This window comes from Sinocyclocheilus anshuiensis, unplaced genomic scaffold, assembly GCF_001515605.1.
Source record: "Sinocyclocheilus anshuiensis isolate Anshui unplaced genomic scaffold, SAMN03320099.WGS_v1.1 scaffold618, whole genome shotgun sequence".
In the NCBI taxonomy this organism is placed as follows: Eukaryota; Metazoa; Chordata; class Actinopteri; order Cypriniformes; family Cyprinidae; genus Sinocyclocheilus; species Sinocyclocheilus anshuiensis.
Genome location: NW_015547657.1, coordinates 45090 through 71450, shown reverse-complemented (window position 1 = coordinate 71450; position 26361 = coordinate 45090). Strand labels below are relative to the sequence as shown.

At 36.4% G+C, this 26361-nt stretch overlaps 4 protein-coding genes across 4 annotated transcripts; 2 read left to right on the top strand and 2 right to left on the bottom strand.

Annotated features, from left to right (window-relative positions):
- Positions 1-3067: 3067 nt before the first annotated feature.
- LOC107702178 (uncharacterized) lies at positions 3068-4718 on the bottom strand. The gene is made up of 4 exons (XM_016504422.1): positions 4688-4718; positions 4219-4592; positions 3999-4118; positions 3068-3476 (listed from the first exon to the last, which is right to left on the bottom strand). The coding sequence occupies exons 1-4, from the start codon at positions 4716-4718 to the stop codon at positions 3207-3209; spliced, it is 795 nt and encodes a 264-aa protein (XP_016359908.1). The 3' UTR covers positions 3068-3206.
- A 1050-nt stretch (positions 4719-5768) lies between these two features.
- Positions 5769-7342, bottom strand: LOC107702177 (uncharacterized). The gene is made up of 3 exons (XM_016504421.1): positions 6323-7342; positions 6104-6223; positions 5769-5855 (listed from the first exon to the last, which is right to left on the bottom strand). The coding sequence occupies exons 1-3, from the start codon at positions 7340-7342 to the stop codon at positions 5769-5771; spliced, it is 1227 nt and encodes a 408-aa protein (XP_016359907.1).
- Positions 7343-15343: 8001 nt separating this feature from the next.
- LOC107702191 (extracellular calcium-sensing receptor-like) lies at positions 15344-18654 on the top strand. Its single transcript, XM_016504431.1, has 6 exons — positions 15344-15558; positions 15716-16007; positions 16170-16961; positions 17078-17305; positions 17450-17573; positions 17747-18654. Exons 1-6 carry the CDS (start codon positions 15344-15346, stop codon positions 18652-18654), a joined length of 2559 nt encoding a protein of 852 aa, XP_016359917.1.
- Positions 18655-20029: 1375 nt separating this feature from the next.
- Positions 20030-23343, top strand: LOC107702176 (extracellular calcium-sensing receptor-like). The gene is made up of 5 exons (XM_016504420.1): positions 20030-20311; positions 20481-21287; positions 21814-22041; positions 22155-22278; positions 22430-23343. Exons 1-5 carry the CDS (start codon positions 20057-20059, stop codon positions 23341-23343), a joined length of 2328 nt encoding a protein of 775 aa, XP_016359906.1. The 5' UTR covers positions 20030-20056.
- Positions 23344-26361: the final 3018 nt, after the last annotated feature.

The window sequence follows — 26361 nt, the reverse complement described above, 5'->3', positions numbered from 1 at the left end:
CAACAAAATAAACTTTTTTTCTTGAATGAATAGTAAAAAACGGCCCTCTTTGTTCTCTTTCTCTGGATCATTGTTTCTACACTGGTGATTCTTTTAACCAAGTTTTTAAAATGTGTTTTTTATATACCAAACAAGGCCGTAATAATGTCTACTCTAGAACATTGGGGGGACCAATTGTTTTGAGGAAAATAAAGACCAGGGGCCGTATGTATAAAGCCGCTCAGAGTAAAATTTTAGTCCCAAGTGTGTCAAAATTCTAAGAATGACGTAATTTTACTCTTATTCCTAGACGTAAGAATGAAAGTGATTCATAAAGGTTCCTAAGTGTTAAGACTAGGTCCCAGCTCCTAAATTATTTAAGAGAGCTGAAGAGGTCTCCTAACCTAGTTAGGAGTAACAAGATGGCAGCACAGAGGAGGAAACAAACACTTTCCAGCGAAGATATGACATATTGGAGTTATATGATGATATGGAGTTGATAAAACGATACAAACTTGATTGCCAAGATCAAAAAGCCTTTTTTACATTTTTTTTTAACTGACAAAGTAAGAAATTTAATAACCTCTTCCACTCAACAAGTCAATGCTCTAACTGCAGAAATGTAGTAATTAATTTTTTTTGGCTGTAAAATTGGAAAAATGCAGCAATGTACCGGTGATGACACAGTAAGCAGGGTTTTACATATTGTGGCACTAACCCCACCAAACACAACAGTGGTTTGTCCAAGAAATTGATTTTGTTGCTAGGCTTTTGAAAAAAAGTCTCTAAAGGGATGAGGAAGTGTAGTGACAAAAATCACTAAATTGGCAACACTATGCAATATGCTTGCAAAATCTTGAACATTCATTTATTTATTTTTTGTAATTAAGGGTGAAATTTCCTAGGCCGGACCTCACTTTTGGCCACTACTATATGGCAATTAATTAACTTTCCAACTGACCGCCAAACCATATTGCAAAAACAAGCCACTTTTATGAGGATTGTGGGCTTTCATGGAGTTGTTGGAGCCACTGATTGAACTCATGTTCACATCATTGCTCCAACTGTAAACGAGGAGACATACCAATAGGAAATGAAGCATCAGTAATAATTTGTGATAATTTTGCAGAATGCAAAGCATTAAAAAAAAAAAAAATACATTTAAATATTAAAATATTTCAGTGTCTTAATTAAATGATTTTACTGTAGTTACATTAAATGATTGGTGTTGCGCTGCTGTGACTTTACATGAGCAGGCTCACTATTGGCTGATTCAGAGGTTGAGGTCAGCCATTTTGTGTTGACATCATTGTAGTCCTTAGTTCACAACACTTAAGTGTCACCTCAGTCAACACTTAAGAATCAGTCTTAGACTTTACTGAAAGCTGCTTTTAGCTTCTTTATAAAAGTCTCCTACTCTTAGAAAAGTCCTACTTTTTACTAAGAATTTTTTGACACTTAAGTCAAAGCTTAAGACTATTCTTAAAGGGATCCCTGGGTACTAAGACTTGTATGGCTTACTAGATTACAGTTGCCCCAAAGTATAGAAATATCATATACAATTAACAAAATATGTCTTAGTTCTTATCAAATTTATTAAAAAAATCGGTAGTAGTACGCTGCCATTGTTGTTGACATCGCAGTGCATTCTGGGCTGTGACGTCAAATGGTTGCACCGATCACTGCTTCGTTATTTTGATTCTGCTATGTTACAAAAAATGTCATCTGTTCAGCCTTTTCAATTTGAGCCAGAGCACGAAATTAGTGAGGATCAAAACATTGAAGACGTTCAATATCAAATCAATCAAAACGAAGACGATCGGAGGGTTTATGAGGCGAGAGTGGGGCAAAATGGATGGTGTCTCTGTGGCTATTGCTTGCCGATGCTGACCGAGAAGGAGAGCATTTGCTGTAAGGAGCTGCAATTTTTCACTGTAGCTGTTCCATGTAAGTTTATGGATCCAACTTTAGTTGTATGATTATAGCGTGTAAAAATCGTCTATGTCACCTGAATGCATTACACAGTGAAACGTGCTAAGATGCTACTGCTTTTATGCTATTACAGATATCCCGTGCATCACAGCACACACGAGCTTTGAGGCAGTCTGTCTCAATCGAGACGTGTTATGGGCTGCCCTCGTCAGTCTCCATGACAGGGAGAGTGCCGACTTGCCGAATCGGAACCAGGTGACAAATATGCAAGTCTGTACATCAACCCTCGCGTTTAACTTTACATTTAAAATCATGTAACTAGTTGTAAATTTAAACTCTTTTGTTATCCAGCTGTGATATTTTGCATGAAATGACTATTTCATAACAGCTGTGGGTACTTGCATAAAATGTTTCATGGAATAATTTTTGTTACATTACTGGTAATTTGTATTTTTCTGACCAACATTATTACAATTAATGAAATGTCACCTAATAGTCTGTATTGTATTATTTTGTGCACATTTTTGTCCACAATACTTTTATCATGATGTAGAAGACATAAGGGGTATTAGATGAAAACCTTTGTAGCCTGGTTTCCTTATGTGATTTTAAGTTTTATTTTCCCTATTGAGTACAGGGTATAGTAATTTCAGACAGTGGAGAACAGAAGGATGTGTAGATTCAGCTTACCTTTGTAAACCATGAGACTGACTTCACAGTCTAAGAAGATATTCAAATTGAACATAAGTACTTTGTCTAGAGGCCTCTGTAATTTTAAAGGTTAAGGCAACATAACTGTTTAATAACTTGTTAGTATAAATGTTCCAAAACCTGTTTTTAGGTCTTACAGATATGCTTCATATCGTCAGTTCACATGGAGGATGCATGGCAGGCTGGGCAGAAGAATCCGCAGAGTCATTCCATCATGTGCAGTTAACAAAATAAGAAACATCTACTCAGATGGAATTTATGCAGGGTTCGAAGATGTAGATATTGATTATACAGAAATAGACCAGGCATGGAGAGACTGGTGATTTTTAAGCTCTTGTATTGTTCAGATTTACAAAACATTTCATCAACTGAATGAGTTATGTACAGGCATTATCAAACAATGTAAACTTTGTACAAAATAAATGTAAAAATAAAAGTTTGTGGATTTGAAAAATGCTGGTTTGTGAAGATCCTCAATCATCCAGGTTCTTGTTAGAGTTGGGGTTAGAGAGAAGTCCCGTTGATATGAATCAACTAACAGAGAAGAATGCTGGTGTGTATGCAATGTGTTTGTATAGATGCAGCTACTTGAAATGTGAAAACTGCTGTGTCTGAAATATGATCTGTGATCTGGATGGTCTTTGTTGTGGTGCCATGATGTGTGTTCTGTCTAGTGTCATGTCCATGCTCGGCTTTAAAGCTGTCACAGAGGAGAGAACATCTGCCACCATTGCCGTCATGTAGCCATAGTCCTTTTTAACAGCCACCCGTCTTGCTCTGAATGACTTGTGAACTTTGCTCCAGGAGATTTTGAACTTAGGTTCACCAACAGTCTCCCCATCTTGAAACACTGCCTGTTTAAAACAGAACATATAAATATACATTAAATGTTAGAGAAGCAGTTTGCTGTAAATTATTACAAATAATTGTAACAAACAGTGGGTGCAAAAGTTGGACATCACATCAAAAATCTGTGATATTTTTATGTAAACTTGGAAATAATCAGGAAGTTTGAGAATTCTACAAGTTCTGACATGTAAAGTGAAGAAGAAACATTTCAGATTCTGAACTATTTCTAGGTCAGAAATCGAACTGAAGCTAATTAGTGTCACTGATTGCATTAACTCATTTGTACAAAGCTTGGATCTCCATGTTCCAGTAAATCAAGCTGCAGCCATTGTTCGCCTGTTATATGGCTTTGCCTCAAGTTTCCAGCAGAACATTGCTGACTAAGTATAATTTTGATAATGGGAAATATGGCATCAGAACTAAATTAAAGTGTCAGAGGTCAGATTGTTATTCTAAACAACAAGGGACTCAAATCATGGCTAGACGGTAGTGCTTAAAAAGGAGAGCTTTGTCAATAGTACACTCACCTGTTCCCTGATTGCATTGTTGTTATGATCCAGAGCAGCAAGCATGGAAGCATGGATCATCTCATCATATCCAAAATATGTTCTCTTCGGAAGGTATTTGAGGTACATGGAGTGGTACACCTGAAACAAATATGTAAAGATGTTAAATTGTGTGTAAAAAATACTACCAAATTATTTTAGATGCAACCTCTGTAACACTGTTTAAAGCTACTAAACATACCTCTAGTGTTGTAGTGTGGATGCACTTTGTCAGGTGGTCCAGGTCTTTCAAAAGTCGCTTGTCTTTAACAGTCCTCACCAGTGCTTTGTGGGCTTCAGATCCTGGACTCAACCAAAGCTTTGTTCTCTCGGTCAGCTCATCAAGGGGCTCATGAGCACATCTATGGTAATGCTTATTGCCTGGCCAGTCATGCCGGTTGGTAACATGGTGTATTACTGACACCCACTTCTCCTTCAGCACCTCAGCATTACCCTCACAGGTTTGGGCACTCCACCATAAATGGTTAACAATGGATGGTATCCACTCTCCCAGGCCCACACATTCTTTCCTCTTAGCTGCAATGGCCATACCCTTGTGTTTTTCGCCCTTACTGTCTGAATGCAGTTGCAGAATTCAAATAAAAAATGGCTTTTGACCTTGTTTTATGCTGCTTTTTACTGCAGGACACAGAGCCAGAAGAAAATCATACAAATGGGAATAAAGATGGGGATCTTAACCATCGTTGAAGATGACGTTGCGACCATCCACTCAAACCCAAATGTAAGGTGCCTGTCTGTGGTTCTAGAGGAGCATATCGTGCTGGATAATGTGCAAGACCTTCCCACTGCTATGGCTCTTCTCTTTGGCTTGATTTATGCCCTGAACATGAACTATCCTAAAGAACTCAAGTACACCTTTGAAACGATTCAAAAGGTGTTTATTGGTCTTGACCCCCAGTGCTCAGCAAGAGTCCAGTCCTTCAAAAACAAACTGTTAATGTCTAAATACCTGGATACGGATAAGGGCAAGCACTAAGCTGTTCCTGTTGTTCCATCTGATGTTTCCGTAAAAGTTCAACATGTCAAAAGAGGAAATATTTTAAATTTTAATGTAATGAACCTTAAATGTTGTGAAACTGGATTGCTCAAACACATTTGTTGCAATTTTTAGGATCCTGAAGTCTTGTTCATAGATATAGCACTTTAAGGCTTGTACTTTGTTACTCCAGCACTTTAAAATATGTTGTGCTGTAAAAGCACTTTAAAAGCATTCCAAGAAGAAAGGAAAGTGTTCTTTTGCCTATTAAGGGTCCTCAATGTGACAAATTGTGAATATTTTCTGTAATGATGGTATAGTCTTTTGTATTGTTTTTACAGCATGGTTTACAGCATTTACAGCATGGCTGAGAAATATGGATGCAAGATTATTCATAGCTAAATCAAAAGATGAAAATAAAGCTGAATCAACTTTATTTTGAAGTTGGCAACCAGCTACAAAGCTTTTTTGAGTTGACTGAACTTCATGCCCATGTAGTTACTACTACATTTTAAAGTAGTACTACTTTTTTTAGTTTTTTTAGGCTACTCGTTTTTTTAAAGATCGCTCAACTCCCTTATCCACCTTCACTGAACTTTCAAAAATGATTTGGCACAACTACAACCACCGAAGTTGAGTAAACTAAAAACTGCTTTGCAGCTGGTTGCTTTATTTTAAGTTAACTCAACTTTTAATTTTTTTTACAGCGGGAGCATTCTGTTAGGAAGTGCAGTTCTGTTTCCATCTGATTCAGATCACAGTGTGAACACAATCTTCGCTCCGGTGGCAGCCATGTTTTTCTGTTTCTGCCCGTCTCCATCATCAGCTTGTGTCCGCTGAGTCTGTATCTGGTCAACATGCTTCTCAGTTTCTTATCCGACACTGTGTACACACTGAAAATAAATGTTTCATTCATCCAATTAAAAAAATGTAGGGTAATGATTCACATCTATATTTTTTAACTTGAGCCAATGAAAAATAAATAACTTGCCCTAAACAATATTTTCTATGTCTATGAAAACTATTTTATAAAACCTGGCAAAAAGGAAGAGCTAGCTAAAAAGGAGAGCTGTGTCAATAGTACACTCACCTGTTGTCTGTTTGCATTGTTGTTATGATCCAGAGCAGCAAGCATGGAAGCATGGATCATCTCATCATATCCAAAATATGTTCTCTTCGGAAGGTATTTGAGGTACATGGAGTGGTACACCTGAAACAAATATGTAAAGATGTTAAATTGTGTGTAAAAATACTACCAAATTATTTTAGATGCAACCTCTGTAACACTGTTTAAAGCTACTAAACATACCTCTAGTGTTGTAGTGTGGATGCACTTTGTCAGGTGGTCCAGGTCTTTCAAAAGTCGCTTGTCTTTAACAGTCCTCACCAGTGCTTTGTGGGCTTCAGATCCTGGACTCAACCAAAGCTTCGTTCTCTCGGTCAGCTCATCAAGTGGCTCATGAGCACATCTATGGTAATGCTTGTTGCCTGGCCAGTCATGCCGGTTGGTAACATGGTGTATTACTGACACCCACTTCTCCTTCAGCACCTCAGCATTACCCTCACAGGTTTGGGCACTCCACCATAAATGGTTAACAATGGATGGTATCCACTCTCCCAGGCCCACACATTCTTTCCTCTTAGCTGCAATGGCCATTTTTTTCAACACTCCTTTTGCCACATGCCAGGGGTCAAATTCATGGTGTTTTTCTTGGTTACTGGCCCTCATTTCTTTGACAATTTGTGGGTGCCTGTCCGTGGAAATGCTAGAGACCTTCACTCCATTTTCTTCTATGGATTTAAGAGCTTCCTTAAAACCTCTGATCTCCATGGCATTAGAGCTTGAAACCTGGGTGCAGCTTATCACTTTGAAGTCTGCAACTTTTTGACTCTCCACATCTATAAAAGTGTAGGTGCAGTATTTGGCACAATGACCGGGAGAGTCACACCGGCCATCTCCACAGAGGACAACTTCTCTTGACTTCATACTGCTCAACACTGCATTCTGTTCTTTGGCCCATGTCTTCTCAATAGCTGGGAACACATACTTCTTCCTAAGTGTTGTGTATGTGTCTTCGCTTATTGTTTTGAGGTTCATGTTCTTACAAAACTGTTCAAATTTAGCAAAGTGAATGCCACTGAAAAACACAGACGCTGCCAATAGCAGGTTTCCAACACCCTTGGTACTGCTGACAGTAGGCTGAGACTGCCATCTGTAACTACAGCCATTAGCACACGTGAGCTCCAGAGTCAGCTGTGATCCTTCATTTTCCATCTCCTTCATATCCTCCATGGCAATCAAAGAACCACACTTTATACAACGCTGCATCTAGCGTTTCTTGTCTCTGTCGTTTCTCAGCGCGGATTTCACTCGATATCCGGGTGTGTTTAGACTCCTTGTGGGGGAAAATTCGATGGTACAGCATTTGGTTTAAGTCTACGTTTAAATCCGTCGGCACATGTAAGTTCTTTCATTAGCTGTGGTCTACTAAAGGCCTCAAAGGCATCAGGGCTAAAGTGGCGAGAACACAGACGCGGGTCTTTGGGAAGTTGTATTCGTCCACAGGCATCTTCCCATTCTTTTCTCCTCTTCTTGTTGCTAGGAAAGCTGTGAAGACTTACATCGCTGCTCTTGTTGCCCTTCGACTGAAAATTACAGCCAAAAGCAGCACAATGTGGCATCGTATCCGTGTTTTATATTACGAGTTGTGTCAAAATAGCAACAGGTAGTGCCAGTAGCTCACCGAGTGCAACCATTTAACGTCATCAAAATAATGGCGCCCCCCCACAGTCCAAAATAAGCAAACGACGATGTGGATTTTTTAACTAACGTAAATCTTTCATGTAGTTTCTACTACATTTTTCATTAACAGACATCATTTACGTTATTTTAAGCCATACAAGTCTTAATACCCGGGGTTCCCTTTAAGAGCATTTCTGAGAAGTTTTATACATATGGACCCAGGGGCCGTATGTATAAAGCCGCTCAGAGTAAAATTTTAGTCTTAAGTGTGTCAAAATTCTTAGAATGACGTCATTTTACTCCTATTCCTAGACTTAAGAATAAGTGTGATTCATAAAGGTTCCTAAGTGTTAAGACTAGACTTCAGCTCCTAAATGATTTAAGAGAGCTGAAGAGGTCTCCTAACCTAGTTAGGAGAAACAAGATGGCAGCAAAAGGAGGAGACACACTTTCCAACGAAGATATGACATATTGGAGTTATATTTTGATAAAATGATACAAACTTGATCGCCAAGATAGTCAATTCTTTTTGTAACTGACAAAGAAATTTAATAACTTCTTCCACTCTACAAATCAATGCTCTACCTGCAGAAATTAAAGTAGTAAAATTTTTTGGCTGGAAAATTGGAAAAATGCAGCAATGCACCGGTGATGACACAGTAAGCAGGTTCTTACATATTGTGGCACTAATCCCACCAAACACAACAGTGGCCAAAAGTGATGTGTGGAGGGTTTTTTTAATGACCCCACATTTCACTTAAACTGTTCAAATATGAGTGAAAAAAAACACTGACCAGTGTTGCCAACTGCTTTCAACTGAAAGTAGCTAAAACAGTTGCTAAATGTTGCTAGATTACGTCATAATGTTCCTAGGCCGGACCTCACTTTTGGCCACTACTATATGGCAATTAATTAACTTTCCAACTGACCGCCAAACCATATTGCAAAAACAAGCCACTTTTATGAGGATTGTGGGCTTTCATGGAGTTGTTGGAGCCACTGATTGAACTCATGTTCACATCATTGCTCCAATTGTAAACGAGGAGACATACCAATAGAAAACGAAGCATCAGTAATAATTTGTGATAATTTTGCAAAATGCAAAGCATTAAAAAATAAAAAAATAAAAATAAATAAATAAATATTAAAATATTTCAGTGTCTTAATTAAATTATTTTATTGTAGTTACATTAAATGATTGGTGTTGTGCTGCTGTGACTTTACATGAGCAGGCTCACTATTGGCTGATTCAGAGGTTGAGGTCAGCCATTTTGTGTTGACATCATTGTAGTCCTTAGTTCACAACACTTAAGTGTCACCTCAGTCAACACTTAAGAATCAGTCTTAGACTTTACTGAAAGCTGCTTTTAGCTTCTTTATAAAAGTCTCCTACTCTTAGAAAAGTCCTACTTTTTACTAAGAATTTTTTGACACTTAAGTCAAAGCTTAAGACTATTCTTAAGAGCATTTCTGAGAAGTTTTATACATACGGGCCCAGGGGAGACCGTGCACTTTCCAAGAACGAAAGAACGTGTTGGAATTATATGATGACAGGGAGTTGATAAAACGGTACAGACTTGATCGTCAAGGTATTCTTTTTGTTACTGACCTAGTCAGAAATTCAATAACTCCTCAAACTCTACGAAACAATGCTTTAACTGCAGAACTGAAGGTAATAATGACTCTGCGTTTTTTGGCAACTGGGAAAATGCAGCAGTGCACCAGTGATGACTTGGGCCCATCACAGTCCACAGTCAGCAGGGTCTTAAATAGCACTATTGCAGCACTAACCACCCCAAACATAGTAAGGCAGTTCATTGACTTCCCAACTGACCTTCAAACTTTACGGCAAAAGCAAGAAGCTTTTATGAGAATTGCAGGCTTCCCCGGAGTTGTTGGAGGCATCGATGACACTCACGTTCACATAATTTCTCCAACTGTAAATGAGGAGGCATACGTCAATAGAAAAGGATTCCACAGTATCAATGTTCAAGTTGTGTTTGATGCCGCTTACAAGATCCTGGATCTTGTGCCAAAATGGCCAGGGTTAACACATGATTCTCGGGTTCTTTCTGAGAGTGGCCTCACTGGGTTATTTGAACAAAATTATGTTCGCCCCGGATGTCATCTGGTGGGTGACTCAGGATACCCTTTAAAACGCTGGCTTCTTACCCCTTACAGAAGACCACAAGGTGAACAGCAGCTCAATTATAACTGTAATTGTACTGTACAGGACTGAACTTCAGGCAAGACACCAATTTTGTTCAATAAGTGCATTCTTGATTTGTTCTTGTATCATTTTTCGTCTTAAAGAGCACACAAAGCAACAAGAGCTGTGGTGGAGAGAGGAATTGGACAGCACAAAAGGATATTCCATGTCCTTCATGGAGAGATTAGACAGTCCCCTGACCGTGCTAGTCACATTATTATGGCTTGTGGCATTTTGCACAATATTTGTAATATACCACTGCTTGATGATGACGATGACGACGATGACAGTGATGATGATTATGATGGTAATAACAACAGTACCACATTACAAAGTGGTTCAAGCAGAGAATCAATAAGGGACTGCTTTGCAAACTTACATTTTGGGTAAGAAAAACATGTAGACAAGAAGCAACTATTAACAAATTTGTGTTCACACACTTTTATTTACTCAAACATATGTTCAATCATTGATTCTTTAATCTCTTCAGTTTTAGTGTATAATATTCATTTTGAACTTTCAACAACTTGATTTGTAATTTTATTTTTTTTTTATTTTAAGAGACTCAATGTCATCTTCAGGCGCTACACTCTGTGCAAACCCTGTGTTTTGTGAAGCAGAAGCCTCTTTTGGAGGACACAGGAAGACATCCTGAGATGTGGTGCAATGTGGCACGTCAGATGGCCCGGCTCAGCACTACATTTACATACAGAAAATATTAAACAGTGCAAACATGTTTATTCAATCCGATGTGGTGTGGTGTTTTTTTTTTTTCAGTGTCCATAGATTAAAGTAACTAATGTCAATTTAATACAGAAAATGAATTACTGAAATAAATGAACTTTTCCACGACATTCTAATTTATTGAGATGCACCTGTACATTGTACCACCTTTTCTCACAGTCTTCAGCAGGCCGGCTTGTCCGAGGAAATGCTGCATTTATAGTCATGGCAATTTATTGCCATGCATTTTTTTTTCCTTTACTTGTTACAGTCGGACTGAATTTTCCTCGTATGATGTCCTTCCAAATTTAAGGACTGATTGCACTAGAAGAATACTTTCTTCCTTGGACCAGTTTGGTTTTCTTTTTGATTCCATTTTTAAGAGTTTGGAATATTGATTTTTCTTTTATATACAGCTGAGAGTGCAATTTGGGTGATGTGATTAGTCAACTTAATTACATAAATATAATCCATCTGTGAATTTAATTAATATGTAAACCTATTAATAAAATTGTACTAGATTGTGAAATAATGCCAAGGCACTTAAGTATATTTTTGCTCTTCCCTGTACACACTCTCCTTATTTGTAGTTGTGTAAAATAAGTGTAGATATTTGTAATGTTTTTGCACATAATGCAAAGCTACCTTTTAAAATAAATTTAAATAACAGAACAATTGTATTGTCTGGATTTATAAATGATGTCATGTTGCTGTGACTTCACCCTTGCAGGCTCACTACTGGCTGATTCAGAAGTCGAGGTCAGCCATTTTGTGTTGACATCATTGTAGTCCTTAGTTCACAACGCTTAAGTGTCAACTCAGTCAACACTTAAGAATCAGTCTTAAACTTTACTGAAATTTGCTTTTAGCTTCTTTATAAAAGTCTCCTACTCTTAGAAACCACGACATTCTAATTTATTGAGATGCACCTGTATGTGTGTGTGTATTTAAAATATTTAATACACCAATTTTTTATATTAAAATTATGAAAAAGTAATTTGAATGAATGATTCAATGACTCACTAAATGATGCAGTCGACACAAATGTTATTGAAGCGCCAGTTACTTTCAAAAGGGGATTTGCTCTGTTTTGATCGCTACAATAGAAATCAATGTTTATATATGGGCCAGTATTCACAAAACATCTTAAGGCTAAAAGTAGCTCGTAACTCGCCGATTTAGGAGAAAATCTTAAAAATAATGGGCGTGTCAGTCCTAAATTTAGGACTCCTACATTTTTGTTCTAAGAGTATTTCACAAAGCGTTTTAGCGCTAAAATTTGCTCCTAAATCTGTGAAACATTAGGAGTATTGAAGACCAAATCTGAACTATCCTAAAATGGCTGTTGCACTCCACATTTTTGATTATATCCTTAATATATAGCTGTATCCAGTTTGGTTTTCTTTTATTTTTGCATGTCTTACTATCAGCCATGATTATTCTAGATTATTGTAACAATAAATTATTAAAACGTTAATGCAGTGTACTTGCTGTTTTTCCCTAACACATTCATACTTATTATATTTGCCGGTGCGCTGTGGCAAGCCTTTTTTACGTGCGCTTGAGCGCTTATTAGGCTATGTAGGCAATTAAAGGCTCATTATTATGATTTATATGGTTTATTAATAAAAGTGCGACTAATAGTCGACTAATGCTTAAAATGAATGACTACTAGTCGACCAGAAAAATCTTTAGTCGAGGGCATCCCTAATGCATATTGACTAATTGTTTACGAGAAGCATACATATAAGAGGCTGACAATTATTCGATTATATAGCCTGTTTAATTAGTGACACTTAGCCTGCATTTTAAAATCTTTATTTGAATTTGGCAATTAACATTTTTATTTTAAAACTTTTATATTTACTAACAATATTTCTATGAATAAATCTCTGACAGAGACTATCAGCCAATCACATGTTTTTGAATCATCGCTCCGGCCTGACAGGGCATCATCACAGTATGGTAGGGGCATAACATTTCCGTCACACGCTTGAGGTATTCGGCCAATCAACACACTGGATAGCTGGCCAATCACAGCTTTTCAGACCGATGAGCTTTGTAAAAATCGACGCGTTTCAGAAGGCGGGGCATAGAGGAGAAACAATAATGTGCAGTATGTGGAAAATAATGTGTTTTTTTAACCTTAAACCGCATAAACATATTTCATTACACCAAATACACCAAATAATGTTCTTTTTAGCAACATCATATGACCCCTTTAAGACTTCTGTCTATTCCTTAGTAAAAGTTTGTCTCAGCAGCTATGTGAATAGGTTTTGAGAGAAAACTCTTAGCTAAAACTTTTACTGCTATTTAGGAGAACTCTTAGTGGTAAGGTAAAATGTTTTGTGAATACGGGCCCAGACCTCTATGGTACTGGTATTTATTTAAAGGAACTAAATAAATATAGGATTTAAACTGATTTAGGGAAATATATTAAAAGAAGAAAAAAAGAACAGCAAAATAAGAAGAATAATATTTTTTTTGCAAAGTAATCAATCTTATTTATTTAAAGGAACTAAATAAATATAGGATTTAAATTGATTTAGGGAAATATATTAAAAGAAGAAAAAAAGAACAGCAAAATAACAAGAATAATATTTTTTTTGCAAAGTAATCAATCTGAACTGCAAATAATATTATTATTTTAAAATATGCACCATTCAATTTTATTTGTATTCCTAATATGTTGAAAACGCAAAACAGAAAAATGCTATTTTCATCACATTCAATTAACTTAGACCATGGCTATGAATTACATGAATCACAAATGACAGGCCTACATTCAATTCAATTCACTGGATATTGTTGGTCGTTTATGTCTTTGTAAAACAATTGTAAAATAGCTATTACACGTTTAGCTACTTTGTACCGTCACTGAAGCGCCGCGGTGAAATTCGCAGTTTCTGTGAACAGTAAGGCCCGCCTTCTTTGATTTGATTGGTCATCTCAATCATTTTGACATTGTTGAACGCTGTTGAGACGGCTGGAGCTGAGGCAGACCAGAAAATATACATTTTAAAGGTCTTATATTGCAACCGTTTTTACTTTTATCCTATGAAAATTCTGAAAGAAAACGCTTCGTGAGCCGACTGTTTCTATATAGTAACGAACGCAACTTTCATCGCACAAGCTCTTATTTTGGTGTTGTTGTTTCTAACATTGCGGTCATTTAAGCAGGCAGTCTGTTTCTTACATTCAATTTAATAGCATTAACAGCAAGTCAAAATGGGTAAGCTTTCAACTGAACTGTATACATGCATTTTAAATGCTTATACTTTGTTCTTGCCCCGTCCATGCAGTAAATGTACGTTATTGAATAAGCGAGGTTTTCTAGAAGTGGGGCACATATTCATGTAGATATGTATTAAACTCCCATAATTCGCACACTGATAGCGTGCAAATATTTCTGCCCGTTTTCGCTCGTTGTCAGCCTCTGCTTTTCCACAACAGACTGAAGCCTCCGCGTGAATGTAGCGTGCCTTTGCTTTCAGCTAATAAAAGAAAAATTATGCAATTTCTGGTGTTATTTTATGATTGTTGGGGCAGTCTTCAGCTCTTAAACATCTCAAAATACAGTCCGCTTCAGATTGCTTTTAATCACTGCATAAAAAGCCCAGCTACGGCCCTGCTCTTAATTAACAGATCTAATATAAATATGCAATTTCTTTCCCACCTGTTTACATTCACAGACATAACTGACTGTGCTTATGTAAAATTTTGTGTTTTTGACATAACCGTGTGTGTATTTGACATTTTAAGCACAATAAGACATGAAATAGAACTTAGTTTAGTACTCACATGCCTTGTGACAGCCACCTTGTGCACGTGCTTTGGATGTGTGCGCCCATATATCAGAAGTTTAAACTGATTTGTCTGTAATACGCTTATTATTATTATTATTATTATTATTACACATCATCATTATTATTATTATTATTATTATTATTATTATCATCCCTCTACTGCATATATTTTGATGGTACATGATAAAAAATTATTGCAGAATCACGGATACAATTCTCCATTCACTTATCATAAGACAATGTTCAGAGAGCAATACAAAATGGGCATTTTTTTTTTATTTTGAGCTGAAACTTCAAGACACATTTTTGGGGGCACATTTTGGGGACACCTTATATTAAATTTTGTATATAATTTAAGTGAATTCACCCTATAATGTAGTGTCTGTGTGGATTTAATTTACTTTTTATTTTTTTTTTGTAAAATATTTTTATATAGTAAATATTTGTATCTCTTTGTTTCCTAGCAAATATTTGTATATAGTACAATCACGAAAGGATTTCAGCCAAGTTAATTATGCTTTTTTGGTTATGTTCAACAAACAAAAGGATAAGACTGTAAATAAAGTTTACTGCTCAAATGACAAAAACCTCCACTTTCTAAACAATTATTGAACAAACAAACAATCAAAAAAGGCTAGACTGACCAAAAATACATAAATGCATAAAATAATAATAATAATAATAATGTCAGGATGGAGCACCTCCTTCATTAATGGTTCAACTATGTAATTTTCCCATAGAGGTTTAGTTCCTTTCATCGCTATAAATATCGCAAAATCCTTTCTGTTCTGCCTATTACAATATCATACCGGGTACGTCTCTGAGTAGCATATATTCAATGGGTGGATGGAGTCATTCTTTGCACTCATGCACGTAGTAATGACCATCATTACTTTTACCAGAGCTAACGAAACTGTCTGTACTCTGCAAGGACAGCCTGTATACCCTAAGTTATGGAAAGATGGAGACATCATAATTGGAGGTGTTTTCTCCTTCCATAGCAGCTGGGAGATCAGACAAATAACATATTCTGTTACACCACCTCCACTGAATTGCATCAGGTAGGCAACATCTGAATCAGAATATATCAAAATGTATGTATACATAGCTAACAGTTTCAGTAAAATATAATTGTAAGAATATATACTTTTTTGAATATAATTTTAAGATTCACTTGAATGTAATGATTCACTTGAATATTTTTTTTTCTCAACCAAGTCTTAATTATAGAGACTTCCAGTATGTGCAGTCCATGCTCTTCGCTGTGGAGGAAATCAATAACAGTTCCACCTTGCTACCCGGGGTCTCATTAGGCTACAAGATCTATGATACATGCGGTTCGATGGCAATGGCTGTTAGAGTGACTATGGCTCTTGCTAATGGACATGAAAACGCTTCCTCAGCTGGACCTTGCACCAAGCAAGCATATGTGCAAACCATACTAGGAGACACAACCTCATCAGCATGCATGGCGATGGCAAAAACTATTGGACCATTTAAACTTCCAATGGTATTAATTACTCTTTTTGAAAACTATTTACAATATGACTGTACAGTCAAGTTATTTTATCAAAATATTGTTTATAAAAGAAATAATAATCATTTCATTCAGAAATGTAAGCCACTCATGATTACTTAAAATAAGATAAAACACTATTTAATTGTCTCTTAGATCAGCCATTATGCCACCTGTGAGTGTCTCAGTGACAAAACCAAATATCCTTCATTTCTTCGAACTATTACGAGTGATTACTACCAGAGTAGAGCACTGGCAGAACTGGTTAGGCACTTTGGCTGGACCTGGGTGGGAGCCATAAGAACGGATGATGATTATGGTAATAATGGTATGGCCACTTTCACGAAGATGGCAGAACAGATGGGTATCTGTTTGGAATATTCTCTCCCATTTTTCAGAACCTACCCTGAAGATAAAGTAATAAGGATAATTGAGCAGATTAAAAGCTCTACTTCACGAGTGATTGTGGGATTTCTTGTGCACTGGGACTTGGAGGTTCTGCTGCATAAATTTGTTGAATACAATATTACTGGATACCAGTGGGTAGGTACTGAGGGTTGGATCTCTGATTCAGTCATTGCCAGTATGGATAAGCATCACATTCTACAAGGGGCAGTTGGTCTGGCTATACCCAAAACACAAGTGACAGGTCTAAAGGAATTTATTCTAGACATCAAGCCACTTAAGTCTTCAGGAAGTGTCATTTTTACTGAGCTCTGGGAAGCCCTATTTCAGTGTAAATACTCGACCAAGAATGATTCAAGGTTCACAACTCCATGTACAGGCAAAGAGGAATTGTCCCAGATGCAAAACACTTTTACAGATATGTCACTCATGCCCATCTTCAGCAATGTGTACAAAGGAGTGTATGCTGTTGCTCATACACTTCATAATCTTCTGGGCTGCAAGGAAAAATGTGCCTCAAAGAAACAGCTTGATCCTTTAACAGTGGGTTAACACTAAGTTTAGAATGAGCTCATATAATTTATTGAATTAAACATTTTGGTCAATGACTGATTAACATTTAAAAAATTCTCTCTCTCTCTCCTTCTTTTTTCCCCCAGTTTCTGACACACCTGCAAAAGGTGCGTTTCAAAACCAAGGATGGTGAGGAGGTTTACTTTGATGAGAATGGTGAAGCAGTGGCAAAATATGAAGTAATAAATTGGCAACCAAGTAAAAAAAAACATGATGAATTTGTCACTGTTGGGCTTTATGATGCCTCTCTTCCTGTGAAAGATTGTTTGGCAGTGAATATGGATTCAATTGTATGGGCAAATAATGTAACAAAAGTGAGGATAAAATAAAAAAATAAATAATAATAATAAATAAATAAATAAATAATAAAAAGTCAACTGTGTATGATGATTAACTTTATCATTGTATAGATACAATAATATGTTCAACAGTGTATAAAGTTGAAATATTTGTCACAGGTACCGGTGTCTGTGTGCAGTGAGAGCTGCCCCCCTGGCACTAGGAAGGCTGTGAAGAAAGGAAAGCCTATATGTTGTTATGACTGCATCCCATGCACAGAGGGAGAAATCAGTAACACTACAGGTAAAATGCATGCATACATACATGAATAAATAAATAAATAAATAAATACACAAACTGAGTAAATGTAGCTACAACTAGGCAAAGCTACATTAATGTAATAATTTCACATTAAACGTTAAATTTGTCAATTATTATTATTATTATTATTACTTTATTTATTGCACTTCATACAGATTCTGTAACATGTCTGCGGTGCCATCAAGACTTCTGGTCAAATCTGCAAAAGGATGGATGTGTTGAGAAGGAGACCGAATTTTTGTCTTTTGAGGAAATCATGGGAATCTTGCTTACAATGATTTCTATTGTTGGTACATTTATTACAATGATAATTGCTGTCATATTCTTCAAATATAAAAATACCCCAATAGTGAAAGCCAACAACTCAGAACTGAGCTTCCTGCTTCTGTTTTCACTGATGTTGTGTTTCCTCTGTTCACTTACTTTCATTGGTCGGCCCACTGAGTGGTCCTGTATGTTGCGTCACACAGCGTTTGGGATCACTTTTGTCCTCTGTATCTCCTGTGTTCTGGGGAAAACAGTTGTGGTTTTAATGGCCTTCAGGGCTACACTTCCAGGAAGTAATGTTATGAAATGGTTTGGGCCTCCTCAACAGAGACTTAGTGTTCTTGGATTCACTCTTATACAAGTGCTTATTTGTGTGCTTTGGTTAACAATATCTCCACCCTTTCCCTTTAAAAATCTAAATTACGTCAAGGAAAAGATCATTTTAGAGTGTGATGTAGGTTCATCTATAGGTTTCTGGGCTGTTCTGGGTTATATAGGATTGCTTGCTCTTTTGTGTTTCATTTTGGCTTTCCTGGCCCGTAAATTGCCTGATAAGTTCAATGAAGCCAAATTCATCACATTCAGTATGCTCATATTCTGTGCTGTGTGGATTGCTTTTATTCCAGCTTATGTAAGCTCTCCTGGAAAGTTTACTGTGGCAGTAGAGATATTTGCTATTTTAGCTTCAAGTTTTGGTTTACTTTTCTGCATTTTTCTCCCAAAATGCTATGTGATTTTACTTAAACCGGAGAAGAATTCCAAAAAGCATATGATGGGCAAAATGGCATCAAACTAAGACAGCAGACTAACATATGTGAATTTATTATGCAATAAAATACCTTTTATTACAATTTTGTAAATATGGTAAGGTATGAATAAATAAAATGCAAAGTGAAATGTCTTTTATATAACAATTAAATATGTATCAGAAACACACAACACATCAGTTACAATGGGTGTTTAATGATATCGTTATGTCCTGGGATAAAGAAGAGGGGATTTCTTCCATGAGCATTTTATCTTGCAAATAAGTAAGTAAATAAAATGCATATATATATATATATATATATATATATATATTGCTGTACTGTATGGATAGCAGATTTGATCAAAATTAATTTACACATCAGTCACCCTTGAAAATTCTCTCATGGATCGCAGCTGAAAGGAACTAATCTTATGGTGGTAATTGTAGTATTCATTTTGATATTTGATTGCAGTTGAATTCCTAAGATTAAATTGCTGGACTTATTTAATTAACTTTTCACTGTTTTCTATGCATTTTACATCAGGTAGTTCTATTAGCACACAAATCCAAATTTGGCACTTATTGCGCAAGCAAACAAGCAAGCAAGTAAATAAATAAATAAATACAAATTTTTAATTTACAGAAGGAAATATTAGTGGCTGCAAAAGCAAAACAATTTACTGCTTAGAGAAGAATAAACTATGATTGGTATTTTCAGTCCCCTGAGAGAACTGATGCCATGAGTTGTTTGGGCTTCTCACACTGTATAAATGCAGTGGTCGGCAACAGGCAGGAACCAGAACTGCCATGCTGATACTTCAGCTGCTTTTGATGGTCCTGATAACCCAGGCAGAAAAGCCTGACTGCACACCACAGGGGCACAGGGTGCTGCCTGAAATGGAGAAAGATGGAGACCTGATAATTGGGGGTGTATTTTCCTTCCGCACCGGACAAGATGGCTACATAGAGTCCTTTACAAAAATGCCGGAAATACGTCCATGCAAAGAGTATGTATGTGTTAGTACCATGGTTTCATTTTCTCAGTGGTCGGCAACAGGCAGGAACCAGAACTGCCATGCTGATACTTCAGCTGCTTTTGATGGTCCTGATAACCCAGGCAGAAAAGCCTGACTGCACACCACAGGGGCACAGGGTGCTGCCTGAAATGGAGAAAGATGGAGACCTGATAATTGGGGGTGTATTTTCCTTCCGCACCGGACAAGATGGCTACATAACAAAAATGACAAAAATGCCGGAAATACGTCCATGCAAAGAGTATGTATGTGTTAGTACCATGGTTTCATTTTCTCAATTTTCTCAATTTGTTTATATTTTTTTTTTTTTTTTACATTTATTGTTGTTGTGCTGAATCCTCTTCAGTAAAAATACAGCATGCCTGACTAAAATTCCCTAAAGTTTCAGTTTCAGGGAATTCAAGTTTGCTCACACGATGATGTTTGCAATAGATGAAATAAACAGGGACACAGACATTATCCCTGGAATTAAACTGGGCTATAAAATTTACAATGACTGTGGATCCACAGACATACTAAGAGCTGTGATGACATTAGTAAATGGTCTAGATCAGTCAGAAACAGGAGCAAACTGCACTAAACCTCCAACAGTCCAAGCCATTATTGGACATTCTGGATCAACACCAACCATGAGCTTTGCGAAGATTGTTGGAAGATTTCATATACCAGTGGTAAGCTATGTTTTATCTTCATAATTTTTTTTTATGTGTAGTTATAATTAAAGGTTTCCATGTGGAAATTTCAAATAAGGACACTAAATCAATACATTTGAAAATACTTTCATGTATCTTTTTTTTTTTTTTATAAATGTTTATCTTTTCACTATCTCTGTCTTTACAGATTAGTCATTTTGCAACATGTGCTTGTTTGAGCAACAGAAAGGAGTACCCTTCCTTTTTCCGAACTATTCCCAGTGATTACTATCAAAGCAGAGCACTGGCCCAGCTGGTCAGACATTTTGGCTGGATGTGGGTGGGGGCATTAAGCAATAAAAATGATTATGGAATAAATGGAATAACCACTTTTATTAAGGCTGCTAATGAGGAAGGAGTGTGTATTGAATACTCAGAAGCCTTTGAAAGTACCAGTCTATACCATGAAATAATTCGAATTGTGAATATTATCAGAACCTCAACATCTAAGGTAATAATGGCTTTCATGTCGCACAGAGAGATCAAGATACTGGTGGATGAGTTATACAAGCAGAACATTACAGGACTGCAGTGGATCGGAAGTGATGCCTGGATCACAGATGACTCTCTAGCTGATATCAACGGTCACACTTTGCTCATTGGATCTATAGGATTCACTGTCCGCAATGCTCAAATACCTGGTTTAGACCTTTTTCTACAGGAAGTTAACCCCTCTCAGTTTCCTAGCAGCATATTTCTCAAAGACTTTTGGGAGCATGTCTTTGACTGTTCTTTGAATCCAAGTGAAATAAGAAAGACATGTAATGGCTCTGAGAACTTGAGGGATGTGCAAAACTCTTTCACTGACTTGACTAACTTAAGATTCTCAAACAATATATATAAAGCCGTTTATGCAGTAGCTCATGCAATTAATAATCTTCTCTCGTGTGATCAAAACAAAAGCTTAAATTCTAATTCCTCCTGTCTAAAACTTGTCGAAATAAAGCCTTGGCAGGTGAGACCAGATGTTTTTGCCAGAATAAAATAAATGTGACCCTGGACCACAAAACCAGTCGCTTGGGTATATTTTTAGCAATAGCCAAATAAACATTGTATGGGTCAAAATTATCGATTTTTCTTTTATGCCAAAAATCATTAGGATATTAAGTAAAAATCATGTTCCATGAAGATATTTTGTAAATGTCCTACCGTAAAAATATATCAAAACTTAATTTTTGATTAGTAATATGCATTGCTAAGAACTTCATTTGGACAACTTTAAAGGAGATTTTCTCAGTATTTTGATTTTTTTGCACCATCAGATTCCAGATATTCAAATAGTTGTATCTCGGCCAAATATTGTCCTATCCTAACAAACCATACATCAAACCATTTATTCAGCTTTCAGATGATGTATAAATCTCAATTTCGAGAAATTGACCCTTATGACTGGTTTTGTGGTCCAGGGTCACAAATTACACATATACTTCAATCAGTTAGCCTGAAGACACTAACATTTTTATTTAATTTGCTTGCTGAAGGTTTTAAATTCCTTGCAGTCTATAAATTTCACAACAGCTGGGCGTGAAAATGTCTTTTTTGATAACAACGGAGACTCACCAGCAAGATATGAGCTGATCAATCTACAAAGTGTTAATAAAGGCAAAATGAAGGTGGAAACTATTGGCTATTACGATGCCTCTTTGCCTAAAGGTCAGCGGTTCTCCATGAATAATGTTCAGGTAGTCTGGAGAGAAGGAAGACATCTGGTAGAGATTTTTCTATACATTTTTAAACATACACACACTTTTTTTAAATATTTGAATTACAACTCATGAAGTAAATATAATAATTTTTGTGTTCTTGTATTTGAATTGTGCAGGTGCCTGTGTCTAAATGCAGTGAGAGCTGTCCCCCAGGCACCAGGAAAGCTGTACAGAAAGGAAAACCTGTCTGTTGTTATGATTGTATACTATGCCCTCCAGGAGAGATTAGTAACAACACAGGTACATAACTATTACGAAACAATAATGGAAATGTCTGTTATATTAAAAAAATATATTATTTGAAGATGTGTTTTGTTACAAAATTGGAGAGAGTGCTTGATTAGTATTTTAAATAGAATTAATTATTTTAATTGTATTTTCTTCTTTCTAGATTCTATTAATTGCCTCAAATGCCCTATTGCTCAGTGGTCAAATATAAGAGGAGATGCCTGCATCCCAAAAGAAATTGAATTCTTCTCATATGATGAAATAATGGGGATACTTTTGGCATTGTTTTCTTTAGTTGGGGTCTTTTTCACAATAGTAATCATGCTGATTTTTTACATTTACAGAAACACACCTATAGTTAGAGCCAACAACTCAGAGTTGAGCTTCCTGTTGCTCTTCTCACTGACTCTGTGTTTCCTCTGTTCACTTACTTTTATTGGTCGGCCCACTGAGTGGTCCTGTATGTTGCGTCACACAGCATTTGGGATTACTTTTGTCCTCTGTATCTCCTGTGTTTTGGGGAAAACAATAGTTGTGTTAATGGCCTTCAGGGCTACACTTCCAGGAAGTAATGTCATGAAATGGTTTGGGCCCTTGCAGCAAAAACTCTGTGTTCTTAACTTTGCACTTATACAGGTGCTTATATGTGCATTTTGGTTAATATTATCTCCACCATTTCCATACATGAATATGGATCATTATCAGGAAAAGATAATTTTAGAATGTAATTTAGGTTCAGCTATTGGTTTTTGGACTGTGCTTGGTTACATTGGTCTCCTGTCTGTCCTTTGTTTTGTTTTAGCTTTTCTGGCACGAAAACTGCCAGACAACTTCAATGAAGCTAAATTCATCACATTCAGTATGCTTATATTCTGTGCTGTATGGATCACGTTTATCCCAGCATATGTCAGTTCTCCTGGAAAATTGATTGTCGCTGTGGAGATATTTGCCATTTTGGTCTCTAGCTTTGGTTTACTATTCTGTATTTTCCTGCCAAAATGCTATGTAATTTTACTGAGACCTGAAATGAACACTAAAAAGCATGTTATGACAAAGATGTCAAATGATATCCATTAATAGTTATTAAAGTGTAAAGAAATCAACATGAGAAGACAAAAATATCTGAAATAATAAATTTTCACAAAACAGATGAAAATAAACAAGACTAAAGCTGTTAAAATTGTTGTGTGATTGGGTAGTTCCTTCTACAGTTATGCCATGCTGCCCTCTAAGTCTGAGCCACCAGTGTCCCACCTGTTATTTTGAGGCACTGCTCTTTCCTTACTTCCAACCTTACTTCCACCAGATTTTCTTAAGTTTAATACATCTCAAAAGGCACTTATTTTCAGGATTTATTGTCATCTTATAGATTCAGAGGATTACTCTATTGCTAAAAGTGCCAGGGAATATGAGCTGGGTAAAGAGTTTGCGGATGACTGGTGGAGGGTTAATGTTTTTAATAGAATACACAAAAGCACAATATGTGCACAGCTTTGCCTCATAATACTGCACAGGGTTCACTGTTCCAAAGACATTTCTTTCTTTCTTTCTTTCTTAAACTTTATTAATACTATTCTGACAATTTGTCCAAATTATTTAAAGTCAAGGTCAATGTCTGCCCTACTACTGCAATCTTTGATTGTTTAGTTTGGTAGCTAAATGAATGAGTGAGTGAATGAATGAATGTTGTGAAATATGTTTAAACTGAATACATTTGAAAGAAAAAAGCTGTTTTATTTTACATAGAGCAGGTCGCCCCCTAATGGAGGCTGCCATGCTGCACCACCACCACCTACTACTACTACTAATCATTTTACTACTAATTTTAATATTTAATATAATAATATATACTAATTTTGTTTTAATGTAAAGTTTATTTTATATAGTAACCTCAACAACAAACACTTAAGACACATCATAATCACAAATGAGTTAGCAGCAAAGTGATAGATATTGATCAACATGTGTGTGACCCACCAGTCTAGATCTCATTCACATGCTCAGGTATTGGGACATCCTTGGCTACTGGGCCACGTATCACACTTTTTGAAAACAGTTCATATTCATATATTGTGTGAACATATTACATGATATATGTAAAATATTCATATTCATATTCAAATATTATGTGCTATGTGAAAAAAAAAGTGTGGAAATAAACATTTTTAATTGTATTATGTGACTTCGTTGTTACAGAAGTTTACCATGGTGTTAAACGCAGCATGTTGAGTCTACCTTAACTGTCAACATTGGCAGTCCAAACAGATAATGTGTCAGGCAAACTAACTAAATAAATACATATTAAACGTTGTGACCAGTATAAGTTCCAGTCCAATCCTTATTATCACACTGTAAGAATAATGTCAAGCTGGGTGCATTGCATCATGGAATACAGTAAATAGCACATTGTTCCCTGTTGTATTGGCACTGTTGCATATTGTGGCAAAAAATATTAATATTCTATGGATACAAAAAAAAAAAGCATACAATAAACACAATACCTGAAAGGGACATTATTGGCTGATGACCATATAGGCCTATGCATTGTTTATCTGTTTATTTATTTATTGTCATGTTGACTTTGATATAATTAGGATGCTTTAGGGTTACATTTTATGTGGGTTTAAACCACTTTCAAAATTCTTATACTGGATTTAGGCAAGAAGATAAGCTAAATTTCATTTACAACACGCTGAATGCAAAGTTTCAACACGTTGATGTGTTTTGACATGTCCACAAACATTTTTGTTACGTTGCGTTCGTACTGTTCCCGGGTCAATTTGACCCGTCTATTTAAGGCAACTCTACAGACCCCAAATAATAGCATTTATTGGTTAGATTTTGTTGTTTTAGTTTTTTTTTTTACTATCTTATGAAGCTAAAAAGGTGCTTTTCCCCACTTATTTCAATGCAGAAAAAATATTTTGTGAGCCACAGATGGTAAAAATGAGGTATGTTTTATTTTTTCAATCTATCTGAAATACGATTCAACTCATGTTGTTTTTCTTGAAATGTTGTTACTTTTTTCACATTTAGGGTCATGAACATGCATAAACATGCAATATTTCAGAATAAGAGTGTGTTTGGCACCATATCACAAAAGGAGAATCTATAGTCATTCACCAAATATGAAAACTAGAGTCCAAAACCTTTCAAATTATATATAGTTTGTCAAGATTACTTTACCAAGGTTGCGTTTACACTTGGCATTAACATGCGATCACCATGATCCGATCAAGCAGATCAGATCAGATCATCAGTCAATCAGAACAGGGCGCGTTTACACTTGGCAACATCAACTTCTATCCGAATAACCGATCGGATCTGTCTTTCCCGTGCGATATTTAAATAAGTCTGCAGAGAATGGCCCGGTGCAAAGTCAACATGAAGTGGTGGGTTTTCTTTTGAAAAGCATTTTAGGTCGCGGGACATTTTACAAATCAAAGATAAGTGTAGGAGTCTCACTAGCGCTCCACACGGGTGTTCTCTGTCTTTTTTTCCTGACAGTTCGTGAGAGAAGGGGCGGCGTTTTGCGGGATGTTGACCTGTGACTGCAGACACGATGGCTGGATTGCGTTTACATTACACTGAGATCCGATCACAATGCGTCCTCGACTACCTCTGGACCAGTTCACGCTGATGGGATAAAATTCCGATCAGAAGTGCGTTTACACTTGTCTTTTCAAAGTGTATGTGGACAACATCCGGATACAGGTCGCATGTTAATGCCAAGTGTAAACGCAGCCCAAGATATCATCGTTAAAAAATGTGTAATCGCAAACATCCCACAGGTGTGGGGGAGTGGTAGTCAAAAATAGGGGTTAAAAACATTTTTATAAATCATAAATTCAGATATTTATTCTTTGTAATGTGTGAAAAGTATTGATATTAAAAGTTTATTGATTGTACTTGATTGTATGTTTGTTTGTTTTTTCATATTGTAATTTTTGGAATTACATTGAATCCAATATGGGTCAATTTGACCTGGACGATACAGGAAGTTACCTGTTTTTGAACAGTACATGAGGGATACGTTTAGTTTATTTAGTGTGTTGTTTTCTCAGTGGCTTAAATTAAGCAAATATGCAGTTCACC

Excerpts from the sequence above, each read along its gene's own strand:
- LOC107702178 (XM_016504422.1), bottom strand. The coding sequence starts at position 4,718 with ATGGTTAAGATCCCCATCTTTATTCCCATTT. Across the intron at positions 4,593-4,687 it reads CCCCATCTTTATTCCCATTT|ACAGTAAGGGCGAAAAACAC; the intron begins GTATGATTTTCT and ends AACTGCATTCAG. Across the intron at positions 3,477-3,998 it reads ACAATGCAATCAGGGAACAG|GCAGTGTTTCAAGATGGGGA; the intron begins GTGAGTGTACTA and ends TGTTTTAAACAG.
- LOC107702177 (XM_016504421.1), bottom strand. The coding sequence starts at position 7,342 with ATGCAGCGTTGTATAAAGTGTGGTTCTTTGATTGCCATGGAGGATATG. Across the intron at positions 6,224-6,322 it reads TCCACACTACAACACTAGAG|GTGTACCACTCCATGTACCT; the intron begins GTATGTTTAGTA and ends TATTTGTTTCAG. Across the intron at positions 5,856-6,103 it reads ACAATGCAAACAGACAACAG|ACTCAGCGGACACAAGCTGA; the intron begins GTGAGTGTACTA and ends GACCAGATACAG.
- LOC107702191 (XM_016504431.1), top strand. The coding sequence starts at position 15,344 with ATGGAGTCATTCTTTGCACTCATGCACGTAGTAATGACCATCATTACT. Across the intron at positions 16,008-16,169 it reads GACCATTTAAACTTCCAATG|ATCAGCCATTATGCCACCTG; the intron begins GTATTAATTACT and ends ATTGTCTCTTAG. Across the intron at positions 17,574-17,746 it reads AGAAATCAGTAACACTACAG|ATTCTGTAACATGTCTGCGG; the intron begins GTAAAATGCATG and ends CACTTCATACAG.
- LOC107702176 (XM_016504420.1), top strand. The coding sequence starts at position 20,057 with ATGATGTTTGCAATAGATGAAATAAACAGGGACACAGACATTATCCCT. Across the intron at positions 20,312-20,480 it reads GAAGATTTCATATACCAGTG|ATTAGTCATTTTGCAACATG; the intron begins GTAAGCTATGTT and ends CTGTCTTTACAG. Across the intron at positions 22,279-22,429 it reads AGAGATTAGTAACAACACAG|ATTCTATTAATTGCCTCAAA; the intron begins GTACATAACTAT and ends TCTTCTTTCTAG.